Source organism: Ovis canadensis, chromosome 4 (genome assembly GCF_042477335.2).
Source record: "Ovis canadensis isolate MfBH-ARS-UI-01 breed Bighorn chromosome 4, ARS-UI_OviCan_v2, whole genome shotgun sequence".
In the NCBI taxonomy this organism is placed as follows: Eukaryota; Metazoa; Chordata; class Mammalia; order Artiodactyla; family Bovidae; genus Ovis; species Ovis canadensis.
Window position 1 is genome coordinate 83,854,427 of NC_091248.1, and position 23,205 is coordinate 83,877,631.

General features: G+C 46.0%; 2 protein-coding genes and 1 long non-coding RNA gene across 4 annotated transcripts; 2 read left to right on the forward strand and 1 right to left on the reverse strand.

The window, feature by feature from the left end:
• Positions 1–3,108: 3,108 nt before the first annotated feature.
• On the forward strand, positions 3,109–6,040 carry HOXA2 (homeobox A2). The gene is made up of 2 exons (XM_069586780.1): positions 3,109–3,679; positions 4,315–6,040. Exons 1-2 carry the CDS (start codon positions 3,190–3,192, stop codon positions 5,052–5,054), a joined length of 1,230 nt encoding a protein of 409 aa, XP_069442881.1. The 5' UTR covers positions 3,109–3,189; the 3' UTR covers positions 5,055–6,040.
• Positions 5,878–9,671, reverse strand: LOC138438843 (uncharacterized). The gene is made up of 2 exons (XR_011256478.1): positions 9,360–9,671; positions 5,878–6,014 (listed from the first exon to the last, which is right to left on the reverse strand). It is a non-coding gene; the product is annotated as an uncharacterized lncRNA (long non-coding RNA).
• Positions 9,672–9,731: 60 nt separating this feature from the next.
• On the forward strand, positions 9,732–12,463 carry HOXA1 (homeobox A1). 2 transcript variants are annotated; one of them, XM_069586784.1, is made up of 3 exons: positions 9,732–10,178; positions 10,382–10,476; positions 10,943–12,463. In XM_069586784.1, the coding sequence occupies exons 1-2, from the start codon at positions 9,831–9,833 to the stop codon at positions 10,439–10,441; spliced, it is 408 nt and encodes a 135-aa protein (XP_069442885.1). In that variant the 5' UTR covers positions 9,732–9,830; the 3' UTR covers positions 10,442–10,476; positions 10,943–12,463. The 2 variants fall into 2 exon arrangements, with proteins under 2 accessions (XP_069442885.1, XP_069442884.1); XM_069586783.1 differs by having other exon boundaries at positions 9,732–10,476.
• Positions 12,464–23,205: the final 10,742 nt, after the last annotated feature.

Sequence of the window (23,205 nt, forward strand, 5' to 3'; positions counted from 1 at the left end):
ATCTGCTTTTAGGGAACCTCCTGAAGTCTTAAAAAAAAAAAGAAAAAGACTGGAAAGATGCAAAGCCAGGAAGCTGTAAAAGCGCTGGATGTTTCACTGCTAGAGGTGCTTCCCCCAAATCTGTTCTGGAGCTCATGCTACATTTTTTTTTTTTTTCTTTTCAAAAGAGTTTAGGATGTGGAAGAAGTAGATTTTGCTCTCTACCCAACTCCAACATCCCTGCTGAAATATGGCACAACTCAGAAATGCAAAGTTGGAAAACCAGTCTTTTCTCCAGTGAGGACTGTAGCTTCCACCCTTTTGCTTGTTCAGATATGAATACAGTAGGCTGAGTAGACAAGGGAGTCTTCTGTTAAGTAATAATTTTAGAGAAGTGTGTAAAATTACCTGGGAGAATACAGGAGGAGGGGGGAGGGGAGAAAGAGAAGGCAGAGAGAGAGAGAGAGAAAGCTACCCATCCAGAGAGAAAAAAATCTTTCAGGGATACCACTATTTGTAGTTTGTAAAATCTACCCTTTAGCTGAGGAAGAATTGGTTTGGAGGCGTCCACCTTCCCTCAGGGCAGATTTTTAAAGTGAGATTCCAATATGATTTCCCATATCTTGCCAATCAAGACATTCATTTTTACTTTCAGAGAAAAAAATATCAACCTCAACCCCCGTTTTCTAGATATTAAAAAGAAATATGTATTAAAATATCTCCTGACAAAGTAATAGATTTGGGGAAGATTTCAGTGTTGAGTGGTTAAAAAAAAGGCGGGGGGGGGGGGGTTCTTCCAGATGGTATTTGAATTAAGGCCGCTGAGGCGAGCAGAAAGCTCTCACCCACGCAGCCCCTGACAAAGCCTAAGCGATATGGGGGCAGCGTTGCTTCCTCTCCGCATTCCCCCTCCCCTTAACTCCTCAATATTTTCTGGTAAAAGCAAATGCTTAAAGCCACCATCCCAGAGTCCGCAAAGCACCTTTCCTAAAAGCAGCCCTCTAACTCTGCCGCCAAAAATATCTTTTAAAAGACTAGTTTTCCTTGTTTACTTGCGTTTCCTGCTCTCCTCTTTGCTCGGCCACATTTGATCTTGGAAAGAGCTCGAAGCTGAAATGTGTTCTTAAGGGCCAGAAGCTGTCAAGGCTTTTGGTGAACAAGATTGATCGCACCCAGACTTCCTTCAGAGCTTTGTTTGGAATAAAAGCAAGAAAACTGAAAAAACCTCACATTTTCCAAAATAGCATCTCTATCTGTAAGGCATTGCTCTGGGCTAGTCAATGACGGAGACCACTTTCTATCTAATTTCCAACCCAAGCCCCCTTTGATGCCAGCCTCAGAGATGGAGTCCTGTCCTTGTGGTTTGGTCAGCCTTTCTTGTTTTCTACGTTGATTTTTCTCTCCCAACAATCTCTCTCCCCCTGGCCATCAGAATGATTTATTTTCCTGCCACTGATGCCTGCCGGCCAGGGGGAGTCTGATCACTTGGTCCATTTCAAAGAAGCAAAAGCGAATCATCATCCTCGGTGTGGGGGAAAGAGATACCTTCAGATTGCTCTCTCAGCCTCCTTCCCTTTTTCTGCCTTGGTGGATTTTTGCAGTTATTGTTTGATATCTAAAGGTGTTATCTTTTGAACCCTCCAGCACAGTCCAAGATGCGCTCAGTCTCAAGTCTCCGAGTTGGAAAAAAAAGACAGTGAACAGAGAAACAGAACCTTTATAATTCCTCCTTGGGTCGCCCTCTCTCACCCGCGGTCCTGTTTCCCACAACAGACCCCGAGTGCAAACATCCCTGGTGGCCAAGAAGCGGGACAGTTCAGGAGACGATTCTGGCTGCCAAGGAGCACTCACTGCATCTGAATCAACAAGCCCCATCAGAGCGACAAGGATGAGGAGAAGAAGGGAAGGAGAAGAAAAAGAAAAAAAGAACAAGCAAGCGCCTTCTTCCTCCGTGCTGCTAACTTCCAACAGACTTCCTCGAAATCAGAAATACTTACCGCACCCGAGCCCTACGGGTATGAAACCCAGAATGCCAGGAGCCGCACGCGCCTGCTCGGGGCGGCATTTCTTTGGCTGGTCGCCGCCCTGGCTACGGGGATTTGGGCACATGGATCTGGGGTTGTTGTCTCGCTTGGCACATGCCTCTATCTTTCTTGAGCCACTCCTGAAAAGTTGATGGCGCAGGAGGGTCGGGAAGCCTGGAGAGCCGCCTCCCGTTTTCCGTTTCCCGCTGGAGCCAGATGCGAAGCTGTCGTGGAAAAGCCGGCTAACAATGGGCCGGGGTCCGGGGTCCGGGGGGCGCGGACTACGGCTGGGCTTTGGGAGGGGGAGTGAGGGCCTGAGGGAAGTGGGGGGAGGAGAGGTGGACAGAGGGGAGAGGGAGGAGGAAGACGGAAGAAGAGGGAAAAAAGAGGAAAAGAGGGAAAGACGGGAAGGAAAACAGAGGCAGATCAGTTCTGAGATCCAGGAACTGGTTTTAGAAAAAGCAGAGGAGGAAAAGAGAAATAAAAGGAGGGAGCCCCCTAAATAATCATCCTCTCTTTTTCTGTCCCCGAAGCCCCTTACTCCGTCTCATCTCCCCTCTCCCTCTGCTTCTTCCTCCTGCCTTAGCAGAACTTGTGTGGCTGGGATGCGTGGCCCTCGGGTGTCAAAACTTTGAAGATTAATGGATTACTTTGTTAATGACTGCAGGCGTCAGACTGAGGTGCTTAAATGATTTGTGAGGTGCGAGGCGTCTTCCCGACAGTCCCAAACAATGCGCGGAGTGTGCGGGGGAGGCAGAGGGCGGCCGCCAGCGGGACCGGCAGCAGGGCTCAGCACTCGCACGCACTCACACACTCACACACACTCCCAGGCGCACACACCACCTCGGTGTGGATCGGGAGGCAGGCAGGCACCTTCGCCCTCACGCACTGCCACGCATCCCCAACCCACACCCACATATATGTATTTTTGCCCTGAAAAAAGTGTAAATAAAGCCTCGCTGGCCCCCAATGAGGCGTTCCTTCCCGACTTTTTTGGATCAATCAAACAGACAGTGGCTTCTTTTGATTAAAGCCCAAATTGTCATTGGGCAGAAGCAATCATGTGACAGCCAATTCGGTCCAATTTCAACCTTGTCTCCATGAATTCAATAGTTTAATAGTAGCGCGGTCCCCATACGGCTGTAATCAGTGAATTAGAAAAAAAACACCCCAGCAGCGATCTTCTATGATAGATTTTTTTTTCCCCCTCTGCGCTCGCCTTTTTCCTGGGCCTTGCCCCCCCAAACCCCTCCAGAAGAGGGAACTTTTTCTCCGAGGGGGCTCCAAGGAGAAGGCCATGAATTACGAATTTGAGCGAGAGATTGGTTTTATCAATAGCCAGCCGTCGCTCGCTGAGTGCCTGACATCTTTTCCCCCTGTCGCTGATACATTTCAAAGTTCATCAATCAAGACCTCGACGCTTTCACACTCGACACTGATTCCTCCTCCTTTTGAGCAGACCATTCCCAGCCTGAACCCGGGCAGTCACCCTCGCCACGGCGCTGGCGGCCGCCCCAAGCCGAGCCCCGCGGGCAGCCGCGGCAGCCCAGTGCCCGCCGGCGCCCTGCAGCCGCCCGAGTACCCCTGGATGAAGGAGAAGAAGGCGGCCAAGAAAACCGTGCTGCCGCCCGCCTCGGCCGCCGCCGCCACCGGCCCTGCCTGCCTCAGCCACAAAGGTCAGTCCAAAGACTTGGCCCCAGGTCCTGGGACCCTCTTCCCCTTCTGGGTTGCCCTGAGAGCGGTTATGGGGGAGGGGAGCGTGGGCTGGGAAAGAAGGGGGAGAGGGAGAGATGCTTGGCTGCTTTCCCTTCCCCTGTGGGCTCAGGAGTGGGTTTGATGTGGAGACAAGGGATCCACAATGAGACATATATATATTTTTAAGAAGGGGGTGGGGGAACTTTCCCTAACTTGTGTAATGTGGGATGATTTATTTGAGTTGGAACTGACCTCCTCTTGTCTAGTTGTCCTAGAGTTTGGCTTTTTGACAGTAATGAAGAGTGATAGATCGCTCTTGCTCAGCTAAGCAGCTGATGCATTAATTATAAATTGTGGTGTGGCTAATATAAAGTTTGCTCCCGGATGGAGAGGTTGGGGGGAGCTACAGGCAGGAATCTGATGGAGGTGGAAGAGATGGGGTCTCCCCAGGCTAGGCTCCCAGGAAGGGCAGCACAAAAGCTTTACTGCATTCAGGGGCGGCCATTTTGTTGCAGTTGATCTTTTCTGCTATATTTATTCTCCAGTGGAATAACCCTGCTCGGACCCCTCCACCTCCAACTGTGCGTGTGTCTCTTGTTGGTTTCCCTTTCCTCAGAATCCCTGGAAATCGCCGATGGCAGCGGCGGGGGCTCTCGGCGCCTGAGAACTGCTTACACCAACACGCAGCTTTTAGAGCTGGAAAAAGAATTTCATTTCAACAAGTACCTTTGCAGACCCCGAAGGGTGGAAATTGCAGCGCTGCTGGACTTGACTGAGAGACAAGTGAAAGTGTGGTTTCAGAACCGGAGGATGAAGCACAAGAGGCAGACCCAGTGCAAGGAGAACCAAAACAGCGAAGGAAAATTTAAAAGTCTCGAAGACTCTGAGAAAGTGGATGAGGACGAGGAAGAGAAGTCGCTCTTTGAGCAAGCCCTCAGCGTCTCCGGGGCCCTTCTGGAGAGGGAAGGTTACACTTTTCAGCAAAATGCCCTCTCTCAGCAGCAGGCTTCCAATGGACACAATGGCGACTCCCAAAGTTTCCCAGTTTCGCCTTTAACCAGCAATGAGAAAAATCTGAAACATTTTCAGCACCAGTCACCCACTGTTCCTAACTGCTTGTCAACAATGGGCCAGAACTGTGGCTCTGGCCTAAACAATGACAGTCCCGAGGCCCTCGAGGTCCCCTCTTTGCAGGACTTTAATGTTTTTTCCACAGATTCCTGCCTGCAGCTTTCAGATGCAGTCTCGCCCAGTTTGCCAGGTTCCCTCGACAGTCCAGTAGATATTTCAGCTGACAGCTTTGACTTTTTTACAGACACACTCACCACAATTGACTTGCAGCATCTGAATTACTAAAAACATTAAAGCAAAACAAAGCATCACAAAAAAAAAAAAAAGACCCCTTTGACCAGGTGGTTTTGCCTTCCTTTATTCTAATTTTTATTTTATTTTCTTCTTGACTTACCCTCTCCCTCTTTTAAATGTTGGAAGATTTTTCTGTTTAGTGATTCCCTTGACCCAGTTTCAGAGTCATCTTTTCTCCAGACTATTTTGGAGTTTTAGTTGTTTTAAATCTAATCCAACAACCCTCTATGTGATTTCCTGAAAGCAATATATGAGGCCTGCAAGAAAGTGATCATATAATTGTATCTTCACTTTCTTTTTATTTTTGTATTACGTTAGGGTGCATTGTCATGCATATTTTTGGTAGAATAAATTCTCCTTTGCTATAAGTAGCTTTCTTATTTTTTTTCCTCCCCCTCTTTCTCAAGGCTCATAACAGTTTCTTTTTCCTCTTTTAGTCTAACTTGGTAAATAAAATTCTGGTCACAATCCACTTTCTTTTCCAATTTTAATATATTTATTGAATGGGCATGTTTAAAGTCTTCAGCAGACAGAAACAGCAACAAAAAGGAAAGCCAGAAAAGGGTTAGGGCTTCTGAGAAGTGTGTTTTGCTTTCTTTTCTTTTTTTTTTTTTTTAAGGGAATGGATTAGGTTTTCAACATAGAGGTTCAAGCCATAGATTTAAATTGGCAATAGAAACAGGATTGGGCAGCCTCAGAGTTGGGCCGAGCCCAAGTTTTTGAAAGTGGAGAAATAAAGTGCCTACAGAAACCTCCAACTCCAAGGAGGAACATGGAGTTTCTTTAACAAGCTACCAGTCTCCAGGTCAATTACTAAGTTATCAACCATTCATTTATTTATACATGTTTGTTTCAAATATCTACATCCCAACCCCCTCCCCCACAAATTCCCAAACATTTTCAGTGTGGTTGATTAGTCTCCCAGCTGTTGATGGGTCCAGGCAAACAGGTCTAAAACAGAAAAAAAAAAACAAAAAGCAATGGTTACTAGCTGGAAAATGCACTTCAGAAAGGGTTCTTTCCAATCCTCTGGTTCAGTCATTCTAGGATTCTTTTTTTTTTCTCCAGGGTCAGAAAAATCAATATTTCATTCTTAAATCTGTTTACATGGCAAATAATGGATCATTAAAGCTTTGAAGTCAGGTTAGCAAGATGAGATTTAAAGTGGAGTGTTTCTACACCCCAGGTTATAGATTAACCCAGTTTCTAGAGAAAGAGAAAAAGCACTTTAAATGAAATATCAATAAAATGTGATCTAGGGATGTTGCTGGGTTGTTCTTTTTTTTTTTTTTCCTCCCTTCTTATGTCTCCCCATGTTTATTTTTCCCTTACTGAGCTCTGTTCTGATGGCTACTTACCGTGAGAAAACGCAGAGTGTAAGCAACATGTGTCGGGGGTGGGTTGATTTAAGAACCTGGCTCTTAGTAGCAAAGGATTGGAAGTTAGGAGGAAATCGCGATCTTTCTCCACGGGTTTACTGCCTACTTCCCCCACCTTTTTGCCCCCTAAATCCTGGCAGCGGCGGAGGCGAGTGAGGACCCGGGCAGGTCTCCTGCCCTCGGCGCGGAGCGGAGCGGAGCAGGCGGCCGGGCCGCGGCCAGGGCTAAGCCGCTGCTGTTTGAGATTCATCCTCCACTCATAAATCAAACGCTTTCTATGAATGAGAATGTCATCAAAGAGATCAATTGCAGGAACACATGCACAAATAAAAATCCTCTTACGTATTTGCCGGGGATCCCCGTCCGAAAGCATTAAGTTAGAAGCCGTTTAGTCATAATTCATTTTTATTGCTCTTTTAAAACAACAGCAGCTTGGCTGAGCTGCGGATGCCATGAACAGCTCCGAGCCTCGGCGGCGTTTTGTCTCTTCCTCGCTCCTTCCCTTTCTAGTAGAGCCATGAAAGGCGCTTTGAGCCCAACTAGCGGCTTGCAAGGGGCCGGGCTCGCCTTTCATCCAGTCTTCAGGGGCGGTTTAAGAGACTTTGGCTCGAGTCGTGGGGTGCTGGCCTACTTGCCCCACGGACCTCGGGTCTCCTACCCGGCGGAATGAGCCCTGGGATTTCGTGGGGGTGGGGAAGGAACCGCGCTACGAGCCCGGGACGGAAGCCCCCGGGCTCGAGGCCAGAGGAGGCTGCCTTTGTGAGCCGCACGGGGAGAGCGGCGCTCTGGGCGACCAGCTTGGGCGGAGTCGGCTCCGCCGCGGGAGCCTGCCTCCGGGAGCGGTGCGCGGAGGCGGGTCGGTAGCCCGCCGCAGTGCAGCGTACTTGTGTGCGAGCGAAAGCTTATGTGTGATCCCAAGAAAAACATTCCGCCCACGAAGGCCGCGAAAAGAAGCCCGGAGGGAAGAAGAGAGGTGGAGGGAGAGGAGCTCAGAGGCCCAGAACTAGCAGAGGAAGGAGAGAGGTTGCAGACTGGAGTGACTGTGGTGTAAGCCCTGCGGCGGAGGGGGTCGTGCAGACCCGGGCCGAGGAAGCCAACAAAGGGACAGGAGTGAGGCAAGAGCCAGAACCTACTGACGAGCTTCGGCTGGAAGAGCAGGTCGTCCGCAAAGCCAGCCTGGACCCCCTCATGTCCTGTCTCCTTCCCCCCAAGAGCCCCTTCTCTCCCCCTTGGCTGGACGCCTGGCACTCCCAAGGAAGCCACCTCCAGGAGGGCCTCCTTGCCTTTTCCCTTCTCCAGGTGCTGAAATGGGGGGGGGGGGGGGGCAGGAGTGACCTTTCCAGGCCTCCCTCTTAACTGTGATTGGGGATAGGTCACAGGTCACAGGAAAATACCTTTCAAAAGGAAATGTTTAGGAAAAAATGCGCCCTCGCTTCTGAGGGAATCCACAGTCAAATGTCTGTCCGTTTTCCCTCTTGGGGAGACAGATTAGGAGAGAACTTGTATAGGTAGAGAACAGGACACAGAAACCTGAAAGGCTAACACCTCTGAAATGTGCCTGCCTCAAGCAAAACTTCCTTTTTTTAACCGGGAAGGGAAAGCTGGAGGGGAGTGGGAACCCCAAAGTCACACACAATCAGATAAATTTGATCCGTTGGATCCCCATATGGTGAACATGGTCAGAGTCAAATCTGTACAGCATTGGCTGCAAAATTCTTGTATGATGTCTGGACTTCTTTTACCTAAGAATGCATCAATTCTTGGCTTCTGTTTGGCCTTTTCTCTCTACAAGCCAAAGGCTGACACAAGGCCTAATAGTAAAGAGCAATTAACGACCCCGTGGGCATCGGGGTAAGAGGAAGGTGATGGAGAACAGGAACGCTGTCCTGGGATGACGCTCAGATTTGCACGTGTCTCTCTAGGGGTAGACTTGCAGGTTTACACAAGGAACTACACAGTCAGTTACAAAAGGGAGGAGGTGTTGCTGGGGAAGAAGAGAATGTCCTGTCCACCATCAGCCATCTGTCCCCCGCCCCTCCCACCTGCCAGCTCCCACCCCTACTTGAATGGGAGGGTGTAGATAAAAGAGACTCTACCACTTCTAACGTCCCCCTCCAGAAAACAAGAAACCTTGCGGGGGTGGGTGGGGGTGGGGAAGAGGAGTTCATCGTACTTCGCCGGAGCTGTGGTCTCACCCTTTGAGGCCCGGATGGGAGCCTGCAGGCTCCTTGTTCCTAGGGAGCCGGCAGATGGCCTGCAGCGCAGGGCCCGGCCCCCACGCTGGCCACGTCCGCTATCGTCATCTCTCTCTCCCCTCCTCCTAGCCCTCAAAATCCAGCGGCGGAGTTGCTCCCCGTAGGGCTCCCGGAGCAAAGCTAAGTGGGGAGGAGAAAGGGGCGGAGAGCGAGGAGAGAGGGAGGGCGAAGAGCCGGGCCACCCCTAGCCTTGGCCAGCAAGCCTAGCTCCCAAGGCTCACCCTCTCTCCCGGGCGTCGAATTACAGAAGCTCCCGGTTGCCACACTAATAGCCAGAGGGTGGGGAGGATGGGGAGGTGTGTGTGTGGCGGGGGGGTGGGGGAGGCGGCGGGGGAGGCGGGAGGAAAGGAGGCTTCAGGACTCTCCTTGAGGAAGGGAAGTTTCCTTTCTTGCCCTCGTTCCCTCCACGCCCACTTGGGTTCCTCCGAACCAGCCCTCTGCGTACTTTCCTCCCGACTTTGGAGACCTGGTGGCCTAACCATGTCCTACGCCACCGTTCTCGGTCCTCCTCAAGGAACCATAGGAGGGACGGAAGCCGGGAAAGCGACCCTTTCAGTTCCTGGCTTTCCGGGCTCGGCCAGTGTGCTAGTGGCCGCCCAGCGAGCTCCTCCTCCCCACTGATTCCCAGCCCGAGAGACCGCGGAGCCCTTCGTGCTTCTCACCTTTTGCCAATTAATCTTTCTGGGCGCGGTGGGGAGGGGGGCGGTGACGGGGGATGCCTTCCAGCCCCCACCTCCCGGAGGGGGGAGGGCGATTGGAGTTGGCGCGCGCAGAAAGCAGCTTCTGCTCCCCTTCGCCTTAGCGCTCCGCTTCTGCCCCTGCGGCCGTCGCAGCTGCTGCTGCCGCCCAGGCTGCCTGGGGGGGCGACTGCGCGTCACCTACACTGGGGAGCGCCGGGGATTTAAATGCCACTGAAACGGTGATCCATCACTGCAGGAGCCAACAAACTTTCTCAGGAGGCTCCGCCATTGGCTGATAGAATCACGTGCCCCTCCCGTAGCGCCCTCCGCCCTCCCGCCCCCCCTCTTGCGCACTGTACATTCATATCATTTTTCTTCTTGGGCCCCATGGAGGAAGTGAGAAAGTTGGCACGGTCACCCAGGACTTCGCAGGACCCGGTCACTCAGTGACAGATGGACAATGCAAGAATGAGCTCCTTCCTGGAATACCCCATCCTCAGCGGTGGCGACTCGGGGACCTGCTCAGCGCGAGCCTACCCCTCCGACCACGGAATTACAACTTTCCAGTCGTGCGCGGTCAGTGCCAACAGCTGTGGCAGCGACGACCGCTTCCTAGTGGGCAGGGGGGTGCAGATCAGCCCGCCCCACCACCACCACCACCATCACCACCCCCAGCCGACAACCTATCAGACTTCTGGGAACCTGGGAGTGTCCTACTCCCACTCGAGTTGTGGTCCAAGCTACGGCGCGCAGAACTTCGGCGCGCCTTACAGCCCCTACACGTTAAATCAGGAAGCAGAAGTAAGTGGTGGGTACCCCTCGTGCGCTCCCGCTGTTTACTCTGGAAACCTCTCATCTCCCATGGTCCAGCATCAGCACCACCACCAGGGTTATGCCGGGGGCGCGGTGGGCTCGCCTCAGTACATTCACCACTCATATGGACAAGAGCACCAGAGCCTGGCCCTGGCCACGTATAATAACTCCTTGTCCCCTCTCCACGCCAGCCACCAAGAAGCCTGTCGCTCCCCTGCGTCAGAGACCTCTTCTCCAGCACAGACCTTTGACTGGATGAAAGTCAAAAGAAACCCTCCCAAAACAGGTCAGTCTTGCCATTCCATGAATGCTCCTTTATGATTCTGGAAGGAGCTGGTATGCTTAGTTTCCATGGAAAATTAATCTTTTTTTTTTTTTTCTTCTTAAGAAAAGTTCTTGCCTCCCACTTCTGTTATAGGGTGTGGAGAGATTCCCCAGGTGCTTTGGGGGCAGAGGAGCATCTGGGACTGTTGTTTCCAAAGGGGCTGAATTTTAGAGGTTTAGGAAGTGGGTAGGTGTGTGTGTGTGTGTGGAGAGCATTCTGTTAATATCTCCAGGCTCCATTAATCATGGTCTGACCATGCTAATAGTTGACTTCAGTTCAACACCTTACACCTCATCACTCACCCTCCCAAGCCCGGATTAGGTTGAGAAAGTCTTGATTCTCCCTTTTACCTGAAGGTTGCTCTGAAGCGTGTAGGGAATCTGATATGATTATAAACATTTTTACCTTTTCCTCTCATTGCCCCCAGGGAAAATTGGAGAGTATGGCTACGTGGGTCAGCCCAATGCGGTGCGCACCAACTTCACCACTAAGCAGCTCACGGAGCTGGAGAAGGAGTTTCACTTTAACAAGTACCTGACACGCGCCCGCAGGGTGGAAATTGCCGCGTCCCTGCAGCTCAATGAGACCCAGGTGAAGATCTGGTTCCAGAACCGCCGAATGAAGCAGAAGAAACGAGAGAAGGAGGGTCTCTTGCCCATCTCTCCAGCCACTCCGACGGGAAGCGAGGAGAAGGCTGAGGAATCCTCAGAGAAGTCCAGCTCCTCGCCCTGCGTTCCTTCCCCGGGTTCTTCTACCTCAGACACTCTACCTACCTCCCACTGAGGCTGCCCCAGCCCCACTCAGCAGCCAGGGCTACTCCTCACACTGGGACTTCTTACCCAAAGCACATTCTTAGCTTATCTTCTTTCCATTTACAATCTCTCTCTCTTCCTTTCTGATCCTATCTGGGGAACTCCTGGCTGGGGATAATGTGTTTCCAGAGAATTCTAGATGAGAGACTTGATGTGGGGGTGGGGGGAAAGGGGTGTTAGCTCCCTAATGCAGCTTGAGCGCCAGCATCAATTTTCTGATGGCCCCTAACACCCCTAACTTTTAAGAGATTTCGAATGAACCTACTGCTCCTTTCAGATGCCCTTTGGAAAATAGTCTCCTTTGCCAGCAGAAATATATCAGAGGGAGGCCTCTCATCTTTTATCTATCTGTATATTTACAGTTCTCTCCTACTTTGCCCTGAAAGTAGGCTGGAGAGAGAGGAGAGTCCAAGAGCTCATGAGGAAGAGATTCTCTATGAGCGTGTTTACACAATTAATTCATCCCTTAATTTAATTCCATGTGTGTGAGTTTGCTGGTTGTAAATACTTTGTCCTGAAAGATTTATCTTTATACAGATTTTCTAGAAATGTTTAGATTAATGTTTAGATTAAAACAGGGTGGGCAAACTCTCAAAGCTGGTACAACTTTGTATGTGATTATAGGTTAAAGAATAAAAGTTCTCACTTAAAATCAATCAGATGCCTTAGAAGGTAGTCTCAGTTTGTTCCTTCAGTGAGTTAAGAAGGCCTGCAGAATACAGGGGTCAGAAACCTTGCTTCCTGGGCTAAATCTCTCCCCATCCCCAACCCTTTCTTGTTTCTCTGGCCACACTCTATTTAAAATTTGTGCTGGGTTATCTGGGACCTAAAAGTATTATTCAAACCAGCTTCTTCCTTCCACAGTTATCTTAGCTGGATATGATGTATTTTCAGCTCAGTTGTTAATGTGATGGATGGCACAATGAATGTATATTTTGTGTGATTCGTGAATAGTCTTGCATGTCGCACAACGTTTTGGTGTCCCTGAAGTACCACACTGAGTTCTATCAGTTATCCTTTTGTGATATTTCCCATTTCCTGTACAATCATGAACAGCTCTGGGATCCTGGGGTGGTGTGATCCAGAGCAGAGTTTACGGGTCTTAAGATGTCTGTAATAAATATATTCAAGTTTGAGATATGCTTCAGCATGGCTACAATTTGCTGGTTTCTCCAAAGTTGGCTCATTTCATGTGGGGAAAGGGAGAAGCGTGGTGGTGTGTATTTTCAAAGAGGTGGGCCTTTTCTTGAAAAAAACGTAAAAGCTTTTCGTCTTGTAGCTGAAGCTTCCCTTATGAGTGTAATTGCACCTAACACTGTCTATGGAATAGGTTGGTTTTGTCTAAAAGAGCAGCAGTTGCTATATTATAATCAAGTTTATCATGGAAAAAAAAAGAATGGTGAAGAAATTTATGAAGCAGATCTATTTTTGAAACAAACATGGATACTTCCTGGGTCAAGTGCTAACCTTTTCACCTCCAACTCAATGTTGGCATATATATAAACAGAATCTCCTTCAAAAGCTGAAACTCTTCAGTCAGTCTTTCCTCACATCAGTGAACCAAGAGATTCACATGTAATTAGCTCCAGTATAAAGCTGTTTGTGGATGAGGTCCCCACCCCACCCCTCTTCCTTCTTTTTGGGTTGTCAGTGTGCCAAAATATTCCACTGTTTAAACTCAGTGTGGTCTGTGCTGAGTAAACCCTGCGTCCCTCTTCCAGTTCCTCCTGTCAATATCCACTCCTTCCTGTCACTTTTTAAACCCCTGCTCCCAATTCCTTCTGGGTTACACATCTCATTCCCATCAGATTCAGCTTTGATTTCACAGCCCTCATGGCTTTAAAGGGTCTACCGCTCTAATTTCATGCCATATAACTCAGAAAAAAAATTAATTTTCTCTAGGTTCAACAGGTTCTTCCAGGTGAACTTGTGGAAGCTGCCCTGAAGTTGGTCAATATTCAAGTTGCTTCTGACCAACACTTATATCTGCTGCTCTCAAACAGAGGAAGCCTGCAAAGAGTTCTAAGTGACCCTGCTCCCAGACCTGTTACCACGTTCCCTTTACTTTCACACAGTTTTGGAGGCTGTAATTTAGCCCCAAGAGCAGAGCAGAAATTTTACAGCATCGCAAACAAATACAGACATATGACATCCTTCCTTGCCGAAGGGTGTTTTACAAAGGATGAGTTGGGGTTCAGGGTGGGAGGGGAGAAATCCTACAAAAGCTTATAATATGCAGGCCTCCTAGAGCATCCTTGAGATTTCCTGTAGTTCCCTGTCAAAGGGAGCAAGCCTAGACTCTGTAGGCACGGTTGCTGCGGCCATATCAAGAGCACCCGATACCCGGTGGCCCCCCCCACCCCCCGCTCCTGGGTTTGGGGGTTGCTTCTAAAAGACTCAAGTGGATGGAAGAGAACTTCAAAGTCAGTCAACTCTTTCTTTCATTTCCCGCATGGCCATATACAGTATCTTTTGTTTATTAGTATAAGACCACACAGCAAAACAGATGGCTGGTTTTGAAATACTTTAATGTGTTAAAGTGTTATTTGCATGCCACTGCCGAGATTTCAATATCTAAAAGCGGAGCCGACCCACTGGAATCCCAGAGATTCCAATCTTCAAGGTGCTGGTTTGTTTTAATGTAGCTGAGAGGAGAACAATGAATTATGGTAAAACATCCCAAGCTTTCTCTAGGTCATGGAATAAATCAGTTAACAAGCAATGCATTTAGGAAGCATTAATATACCTTTCAACGAGGAAAACATTTGTATCTTTTTAGTTGTCCCTATCGATTAAATCAAAGGCGCTTAACACATCTTATTTCAAGGTCTCTCTTTTCCTGTTTAGGTCTCTGAAGAGCACAGTTAGCTCCTTGAAGAAAATGACAGCCATGGTAACTGAAATGACAGAGGATAGAAAATACAAAATAACATTTTACTGATAAATTTTAAAAGGACAAGAGTCTCAATTAGGGACTTGGGCTAAACGCAGTAGAAAATTCCACTTTTCAAATGCTTTTCCTCTCTTCTCTCACCTTCATTCACAGTACTCCAGAAATTCAGGGTGTCCTCAAATGGGACTGAGTTGAAATTGGGCTGTGACTCTGAAGTCTGTTCTCGGCTTCACCTTTGAAAGTTTACTTTTGGAGGCTATTCAGATGCCTTGGTGTTTTCCTCTGGGGCAATCAGATTCAAACCGATCAATATTTACTCAGTCTGAAAGGGTTGTTGAAAAGGCTGCTAACAACAAACTGCTTAGCTGCTCACCCCTGTTTAATCTCAGGTTCACCGAAAGTTCAAGAAGAGATGAATGCAGTGATGGGTCACTTTAGAATGAGTCCCAGCGGTTTATCTGAGCTCTCCGCTAAAGGCAACAATTATAGTTCCATCCCTCTTTGAGAAAGGGATAACTTTCCTATTATTCTTTTGCTAAACCGTGTTTACTAGAAACTTAAAACACTTTCCTCTGCCTTCCTGGCTTTTTTTTTGGCGGGGGGTGGGGGTAGCGGCACATGGAGACGGGCTTTTCAGCGGCCCTCCTGCCACCTCCTCTAGCTTTCTGCCAAGCCACTAGCTTTCATTTGACTTAAAATAAATTACACTGAATATTTAAAAAAATGTTAAGTTAGCCTGACAGAAGAGATCCGATTTATTTCAGATGCCACGAGCTATGAAATGAAACTCTTTGGGCCATTAGAGTTTATCTTCTTTGCGAAAGTACAGGGCAAGATTGAATTGAAATCCATTTGCGTTTGAGTAATATCAACGATCAGAGCCCCAATATCCATCTGAGATGGCTGTTTAGACAGGAGTGGGGGGAGCAGAGGGGGAAATGACTTGAGCAGAAGCAAATACCTCAGGTGGAAAGTCAGCTTTAAAACTGTATGTTTCCTAGCACACAAACTGCTGAGATGAGAAAGGAAGACCCAAGGAACCCAGTGGGGAATGGTGGGAGAGGATCCTGGACACTGAAGCTAATTGCTACAGCTCTTCAGAGGTCGAAGTTCATGTAATCACTGCATAAATGCATACTAAATAGGGATTTATTAAGCTTTTCTAATGGCTGAGCACGTCTGTGAAGAAAACCGGTCACTGCAGATTGTGTTTCTTCCTGAAGAATAATCATCCTTGCAGTTGAAGTCTGAGTAGGAGTCTGGGTCTTTAATTTACTATTTTGAATGACAGGCAACACTTCTGTTTTAAAATTTTGAAATTGGTACATGAACAGTATCTTTGTTTCTATTGGCTGGGACTGAACAATACCTCTCTCAGAAATGCTATGGTTTTTCAATACACACAAGAACATGAGTTAGCATGCCCCTATCAGATAAGCTACTCACTAGACAGTTAACTTTGGTGACCCTCTGCTGTAAATAATCACCTTTTTGCCTGCGTTTCTGAGAACACCTAGAAGTTCTGTCTTAGGAATTCTTGTACCTAGGTGACCAGAACAGAAAGAAATCCATCTACCCCAACTCCCATTTTATGAATCAGAGAGATAAATCACCCAAAGGTGTATTGATTTGCCACAGAGCCCATAATATCAATATTCTTACTTCCCAAATGAAAACCAGAGTGGCTTAGCACCTGAGGTCAGTGCTCTGAATTCTAAATTCCTAATTTTGTTTCTTCCTATTTTATTCAATATGATTAGTTTCAGGCTGGATATTGTTTAAATTTTTTTTACTTCTGGCTTACTAACCACACACTCAGTCAAGTTTTTTTATTTTGAGGCCATCAGGATAACAGAATCTTTGAAACAAATCTCCCAGTATGGCAGATGGAATGTTTTTGCCCACTTGTTTGAACAACAAAATGTTGGGCTACTTGCTGTTAAACACATGTGTTCTTAAAATAGAAAAATAGAGGTAGAGCAGACAATGTTCAACATATATATTTTGTTGTTGTTTTTAAATCTATACTAGGGAAGAGTAAATGAAAGAGGAGTTGCCTGAACCCAAGTTCAACCTCCCTTAAATTGCAAGAGGTATCACTCGAAAGGGCTTAGAGATGCAGGAACATTCCAGGGGGTGTCTTAACTCTGACTCTTTGTGTGTGTGCTTGTTTGTTTCTGTTTGTTTTGTGGCAGAGCATATCCTCCTAAATGGTTCTGGTCCAAATTTCTTAATTTTCTCCGAGACTCACTCATGAACCTAAAACTCAGACACAGATACACACACACAAGCACACACTCTAAGACCAAACAATTAGCATCAGGTTTCCTTGCATCACAATATGTCCAGCTTTCCTTCATCAGTGGGGTCCTTCTGATCTTAGCAGAACTTGCTGCCCAAAGAGACATCTATGCCTGTCAGCGTTTGAAGAACTGAACTGGAATCCCTAGCGTTTTAGAACCTTATTTTAAATAAAGCCAATTATCCAATATAGCTGCCTTTCCGGCTGCAGAACTGAAAACCAAATATCAATCAAGCAAAGCTGCTCAGTAGACTCTAGCCTATGGTCCGTTATATCAGGCAAAATAGTCTAGAGATTGTGTTTTTAGCTTATTTCAAATAAATGAAAAGACCAGTTTTTTCAACATTTCAGACACATCTAAAATGTCTCCATTTTAAAACATTCCATTATATTTTTCTTGTTAAAAATGTGTTTGTCAAACGTCTAGTCACAGGGCTAATCAATAGAAATCAGATTGTTTTACGTTTTCCTTTTAGGTTTGGGTGGTTATTTGGTTTTTAGGTTTGTTTTTTTTTCTAAGCACTAAGCAACTGTTTGCAACAGAAAATAAAGGAAAAATTATTGAATGGCTTTTTTCTTTTTAAGTCGGGAAACATTTTAGCCGCGCTGGACATTTCACAAATTACGACCTGCTGCCTTTTAAAAGAAAAATCACCCAGACCCATAACGTAAAGGCAGAAAGCAATGACTTAAGATGGTAGGGAACCTTCCCTCGCTCCCACCCAATGTCAGCAATCTTCTTGGACAGGAATTTTCCATTCTGAGGAGCAAATGAGGTCCTTGCTTCAGGGCTCACAGGGAGCAGCTGCCTGAACCTCTGGGAGAGCATCGCGGGCGCAGAGACCTGGCCTCCGGGGACCGGGTTGGCGGAGGCCGGGGAGGTGGGGGTTGCCGTCCGGTCTCCGCGGGCCCGCGGGGGTGGAGAGAGCCCAGACGTCACGGCTACTACTACTTTCCCCCCTCGGCTTCCCTGCCTTCTCGCTCTGAGATCCGGAGCGAACGCCGCGGCTGCCTTTCGCGTCCTCGCGGGACCCACGCGGATCAGGAGGCAGCAGCAGCCGGGTCTCGGGGTGTGCGGGCGCTGCCGATCCCGGCCGAGCGCGCGCGGGGTTGACAGTGAACGCCGCGGGAGTCGGGGCGCGTCCGCTGCGGCGGCCGAGAGCCCCGCAGTGCCTCTAGGGACCATCTCGCCTCCAGTCTCCTCCTTCTTTCCCAGCCAGCACCCCTGCGTCTGGGCTCCTGGGAGCGAGTCCCAGGGGCTGAGCTGCGGCCTACGATGCCTCGCGGCCTAGGTGAGGGCCATGTGTCCCGCCCGCGAACCCACCTGGGGTGCTGGACAGGACGTTCTCCCGAGGAGAAGAAACCCAGGTCGGAAGCCTAGGCTTCACCTTTTTGATTTGAAAGCGGAGGGAGACTTTACTCCCGGCCTGTCTCTTCTTTCCAGATTTTCAAAGTGTATTTAATTGAGTAACATATTAATTCCCCTTCTGGTTCAATTCAGATGCTTTGAGGGTAGAGGTAGGGGTTTGCAGGTGTGGTGAGTTTCTAAATAGTTCCTCAGTAGTGAATGTTCCTAGAAAGACAAGTACTTCTCTGCTCAGGGAAACATCCTTGGTTCTCAAATGTCGTCTTCTCATTAAGTTGTAGAGTCAAACCCCGCCTTGCTTCTGGTCTCATTTCTTTCTAGAAGGTTCCCTGAACTACATCCCACTCTTTCAGCTGAGTACCTCAGTACTCCATCTTTTGTTATAGAACAACTAACCAGAGTTGTATGTTAGTCTTGACTCTCCCTAAGAGATCTTATGCTTCCTGAGGGCAGGGCTCTTGACGTTTAATGATGAAATAGTCTCTTCGGAAAGTGCTCTGGACTGGAATTCAAGACACCTGTGTTTACTCTTTTCTCCTTCACAGTATAGGGTTAGGTAGGATACTTAATGTTTCTGTGCTTTGAGATTCTTAAATTAGAAAATAAGATGTATGCTTTTGTTGACTTTTAAGTTATTCTCTAAAATTTATGTGATTTTTCAGATTTTTGTGTGTGGTTACCCTGAGCCAGGGCCTATGTCAAATACTTTACAGACAGTAATTCACTTAATCAGCCCTGAGAAGGAAGTATTTTATTATTTTGATTTTCAGATGAGAAAATGGAGAATTCTAAGATGTTAAGTGACTTGTCCAGTGAATCCAGAGCCTAAATTCTTATTCATTTTGTTGTATTGTTTCCCCAGATAGCTAACCACATAAGTCCTCTACAAAGAGTTATCAGATTAGCAGTGTTTGATACAGATACTAGCATGGATGATTGCTCACTGGTAAAGAATTAGACAGAGAAGGCATAAACTTTAATATCAGATGTATATGCAAACTGTGGCTGTACATTCTTGGGAAAATTACCAAATGGCAAATATTTGAATGAAAGCAAAGCTAAAGAGAGGTCAAATTTTAACAGTTCAGTCTGTGAGAGGATTGATTTAAGAATAAAAGTTTCTTTTTCATATCTTACAGTAATTGGTTAAGGAAATTATTTGCAAGGAAAGATACCACTTATATTCACAAATTATGTCTGTGGCATGCCTAACGTGGACAAAATTCAAAATATTTAATGTAAATTATAGATGTATTGTCTCTATGAAAGCTAACATCCATACAGCTGGAAACATTTGAATGCATGATGTCCCACACCCCAGTTTTCATTTGTTTATTTTATATACCAAAAATCCAGTCACAATTTGCATTAAAGAAAAAAGGAAAAGCATAATTCATCCTCACCCATAGGGGTTACTCCTCCTGTTATCTTATCACTTAACACTTGCTGACTGACAATAACAAGAGGAACCAGATTCAACAAGCACTTAGAGGCGTATATTATGAAGCCTGCTGCTGCTGCTAAGTCATTTCAGTTGTGTCCGACTCTGTGTGACCCCACAGACGGCAGCCCACCAGGCTCCCCCGTCCCTGGGATTCTCCAGGCAAGAACACTGGACTGGGTTGCCATTTCCTTCTCCAATGCATGAAAGTGAAAAGTCAAAGTGAAGTCGCTCAGTTGTGTTCGACCCTCAGTGACCCTATGGACTGCAGCCTACCAGGCTCCTCCGTCCATGGGATTTTCCAGGCAGGAGTACTGGAGTGGGGTGCCATTGCCTATTATGAAGCCTAAAGAGAGCCAATCTTTAGAAGCCAGTTATTCTTAGAACTCAGTTTGCATGAAGTTGGGCTAAGTTATATGTAGAAGAGTGCTACATTTGCTACAATTTACTTCCTCTTACTTTTCTAACTTCTATAAGTGAGCAAGGGCTTGGCATAATTACAAACATTACAATGTTACTGATGTTATTTAGTTTTGAATCATAGAATATAAGGTAAGAAGAGACATTAGAAGACATCTAACTTGGTTTTTCCACTTTCAGGTGAAGAACCCAAGGCCCAGAAAGGTGCTAACAGCGCTAGTGGTAAGAAAAAATTTACATATATCTTTAATATATACTTAAGTGGGTATTAAAACTGGCAGGCAAAAGTTAATCTCAAGCTAGATATATTTAATAACATTAATGATTACTATGTTAAGTATTGTAATTATAATAATTAACTTCAATAATAATTAATTGCTGAAGATCCAAAAGTTATTAAGAATAAGTAGGCTTGGATAACTAGATATATGGCCAGAGGGTTTCTTCCTTCCTACTTACTTCCTAGAATCCTACACAAAAGGTGTAGGATCAGATCCTTCCTATCCCAAGGATAAAGAACTGGCTGATCCATTTTATTTTTTCCATTTCAGAAATTTTTTTATTGAAACAGAGACAAAATCAAGAAAAGATCAGGCTTCTTAATTGCCTTGCCCAAGCCACTCAGATGGCACGGTAACTCCTTGGTTGTTCCCTGATTCAGGCACCATGGAAGTTGAGAGCATTCTGGTTCCTGTGAACCATAAGGACTTTATTTGCAATTCATTATCTTATTAATATATATACACTCCTACTATGAGAGAGATCCAGACTTTAGCAAATTGTGACAACTTATTCTTTTTCTGTTAATATTTATTATTGATTTTCTTAGTACCAGATGCTGAGCTAAGAATTTTATTTGTATTATATCTAAGTTAGTCTTCATAACAGCCTTGTGATGTGGGTTTTTTAAATTTCTTTTTAATTGGAGAAGAATTGCTTTACAATGTTGTGTTGGTTTCTGCTGTACAACAATGCAAATCAGCAGTAATTATACATATATTCCCTCCCTCTTGAGCCTCCCTCCTCTTCCTCTCCTCCCTCCATCCCACCCCTCTAGGTCATCATGGGGTGCCAGACTGGGCTCCCTGTGTTATATAGCAACTTCTCACCAGCTATCTATTTTACACATGGTATATATGTCAATGCTACTTTCTTCATTCGCCCCACTCTTTCCTTCCCTCATTGTGTCCACAAATCCATTCTCTGTACCTGCATCTCCATTCCTTCCCTGTAAATATGTTCATCAATACCATTTTTCTAGATTCTATATATATGCATTAATATACTGTATTTGTTTTTCCCTTTCTGAATTCCCTCTGTATAACAGGCTCTACCTCACTAGGACTGACAAATTTTTGTTCTTTTTTATAGCTGAGTAATATTCTACTGTATATATGTACCACATCTTCTTTGTACATTTATCTGTTGATGAATATCTAGATTGCTTCCATGTCTTAGCTATTGTAAATAGTGTTGCTATAAACATTGGGGTATATGTTCCTTTTTCAAGTATCCTTTTTTCAGGGTATATGCCCAGTAGTGGGATTGCTGGGTCATGTGGTAGTTTTATTCCTAGTTTTTAAAGGAATCACCATATGTTCTCCATAGTGGCTGTATCAATTTACATTCCCACTATCAGTGCAAGAGGGTTACCTTTTATACATGTCCTCTTCAGCATTTATTGTTTGTAGGTATATATATATATACCTACTGACTGGTGTGAGGTGATACTTCTTTGTAGTTTTGATCTACATTTTTCTATGATTATCATCTTTCTCTTTGTTGAGTGTCTTTTCATGCCTTTATTGGCCATCACGATATCAGTTTTATTATCCCCATTTACAGATAGAGAACAGGCTTTCCTGGTTGCTCAGATGGTAAAGAATTTGTCTGCAATGCAGGAGACCAGGGTTCAATCCCTGGGTTGGGAAGATCCACTGGAGAAGGCAATGGCAACCCACTCCCATATTCTTGCCTGGAGAATTCCATGGACAGAGGAGCCTGTCAGGCTACAGTCATGGTGTTGCAAAGAGTGGGACATGACTGAGTGACTAACGTACACACAGAAGCTTAGAGAAGTTTTCTCAGTTTCTCACCACTATGTAGTGAGTGGTCAGTAAAGTTGAAATTTATAGCCCATGTATTTAATTCTCATGTGTTGAAGCCTCATATTACTCTCATACATGACAGTAATAATGTAATTAAGACTAACCTTGAAATTAGTTTCAGATTTAAGATGTTTATATTTTAGAAGCCTAGTGTCAGATTGTTATAAGCCTATATGTACACTATGAATGATCTTAGTTCTGTTAAAAATATATAATTATGCACATGCATAGAGAAAAGTTAATTTTCTATTTGGGGTTTTATTCCTGATAGAATTAAAGCTCTCAGAAAAACGATTTGCTTGTAATACTCATAGCCTAGTAAAGAAATAGCATGGTTCTATAATAGCATACGGATACAATTGTTAATAAAGAAAATAACCCAGTTACCATCACATTCCTCCAAATATAGCTTTTTTCTATAGTTCAGTGTTTGACCTCATCTATACTTTACTTGGGCTTCCCTGGTGGCTCAGACAGTAAAGGATCCGCCTGCAATGCAGGAGACCTGGGTTCGATCCCTGGGTTGGGAAGAGCCCCTGGAGGAGGGCATAGCAACCCACTCCAGTATTCTTGCCTGGAGAATCCCCATGGACAGAGGAGCCTGGTGGTCCAAAGGGCCGCAAAGAGTTGGACACGACTGAGTGCCTAAGCATACCACATACTTTACTTAAAGATAATTATTGTGTGTCACAGTTTTGAATTCTGCTCTTCCCCCTCTTGAAGTGAAGTGAAGTGAAAGTCACTCAGTCGTGTCTGACTCTTTGCAACCCCATGGAATTCTCCAGGCCAGAATATTGAAGTGGGTATTCCCTTATCCAGGGGATCTTCCCAACCCAGGGATAAAACCCAGGTCTCCTGCATTGCAGGTGGATTCTTTACCAACTGAGCAATCAGGGAAGTCCAGTTTTTCCCTCTTATGTTATATCATAAACATCTGTGTTTATGTGGTATAATTTTTATTTGATATTTAGGTAAAACGATGAAAATATCATTACTTATTATATAAGATATTTTTCTTCCTTTTCCTTCCTCCCCCTCCTCCATTTTTTTTTTTTTTTTTTTTGGGTAGGATTGGCCAGCATGTGACCTTTTATGTTTGGGAAATTTTTCACTATGAGCCAGAAAAGACCATATCCTTACTTTCTCCATTTCCTCTCCTATTTCCAACATAGCCATGGTGAAGTTACGGGAGATTGTATCCAGCAGTAGTCAGGCCTAGTGGCTTGGTGGCATCAGGGTTTGTGGTGAGGGTAGTTGTCTCACCGGACTGGCTATGTGGATGTTTAGCTCTGGCTCTGGCTGCCAAATATTCCATTTTTCAAGTTTGATTTCCAGTCTTCCTAGCAAT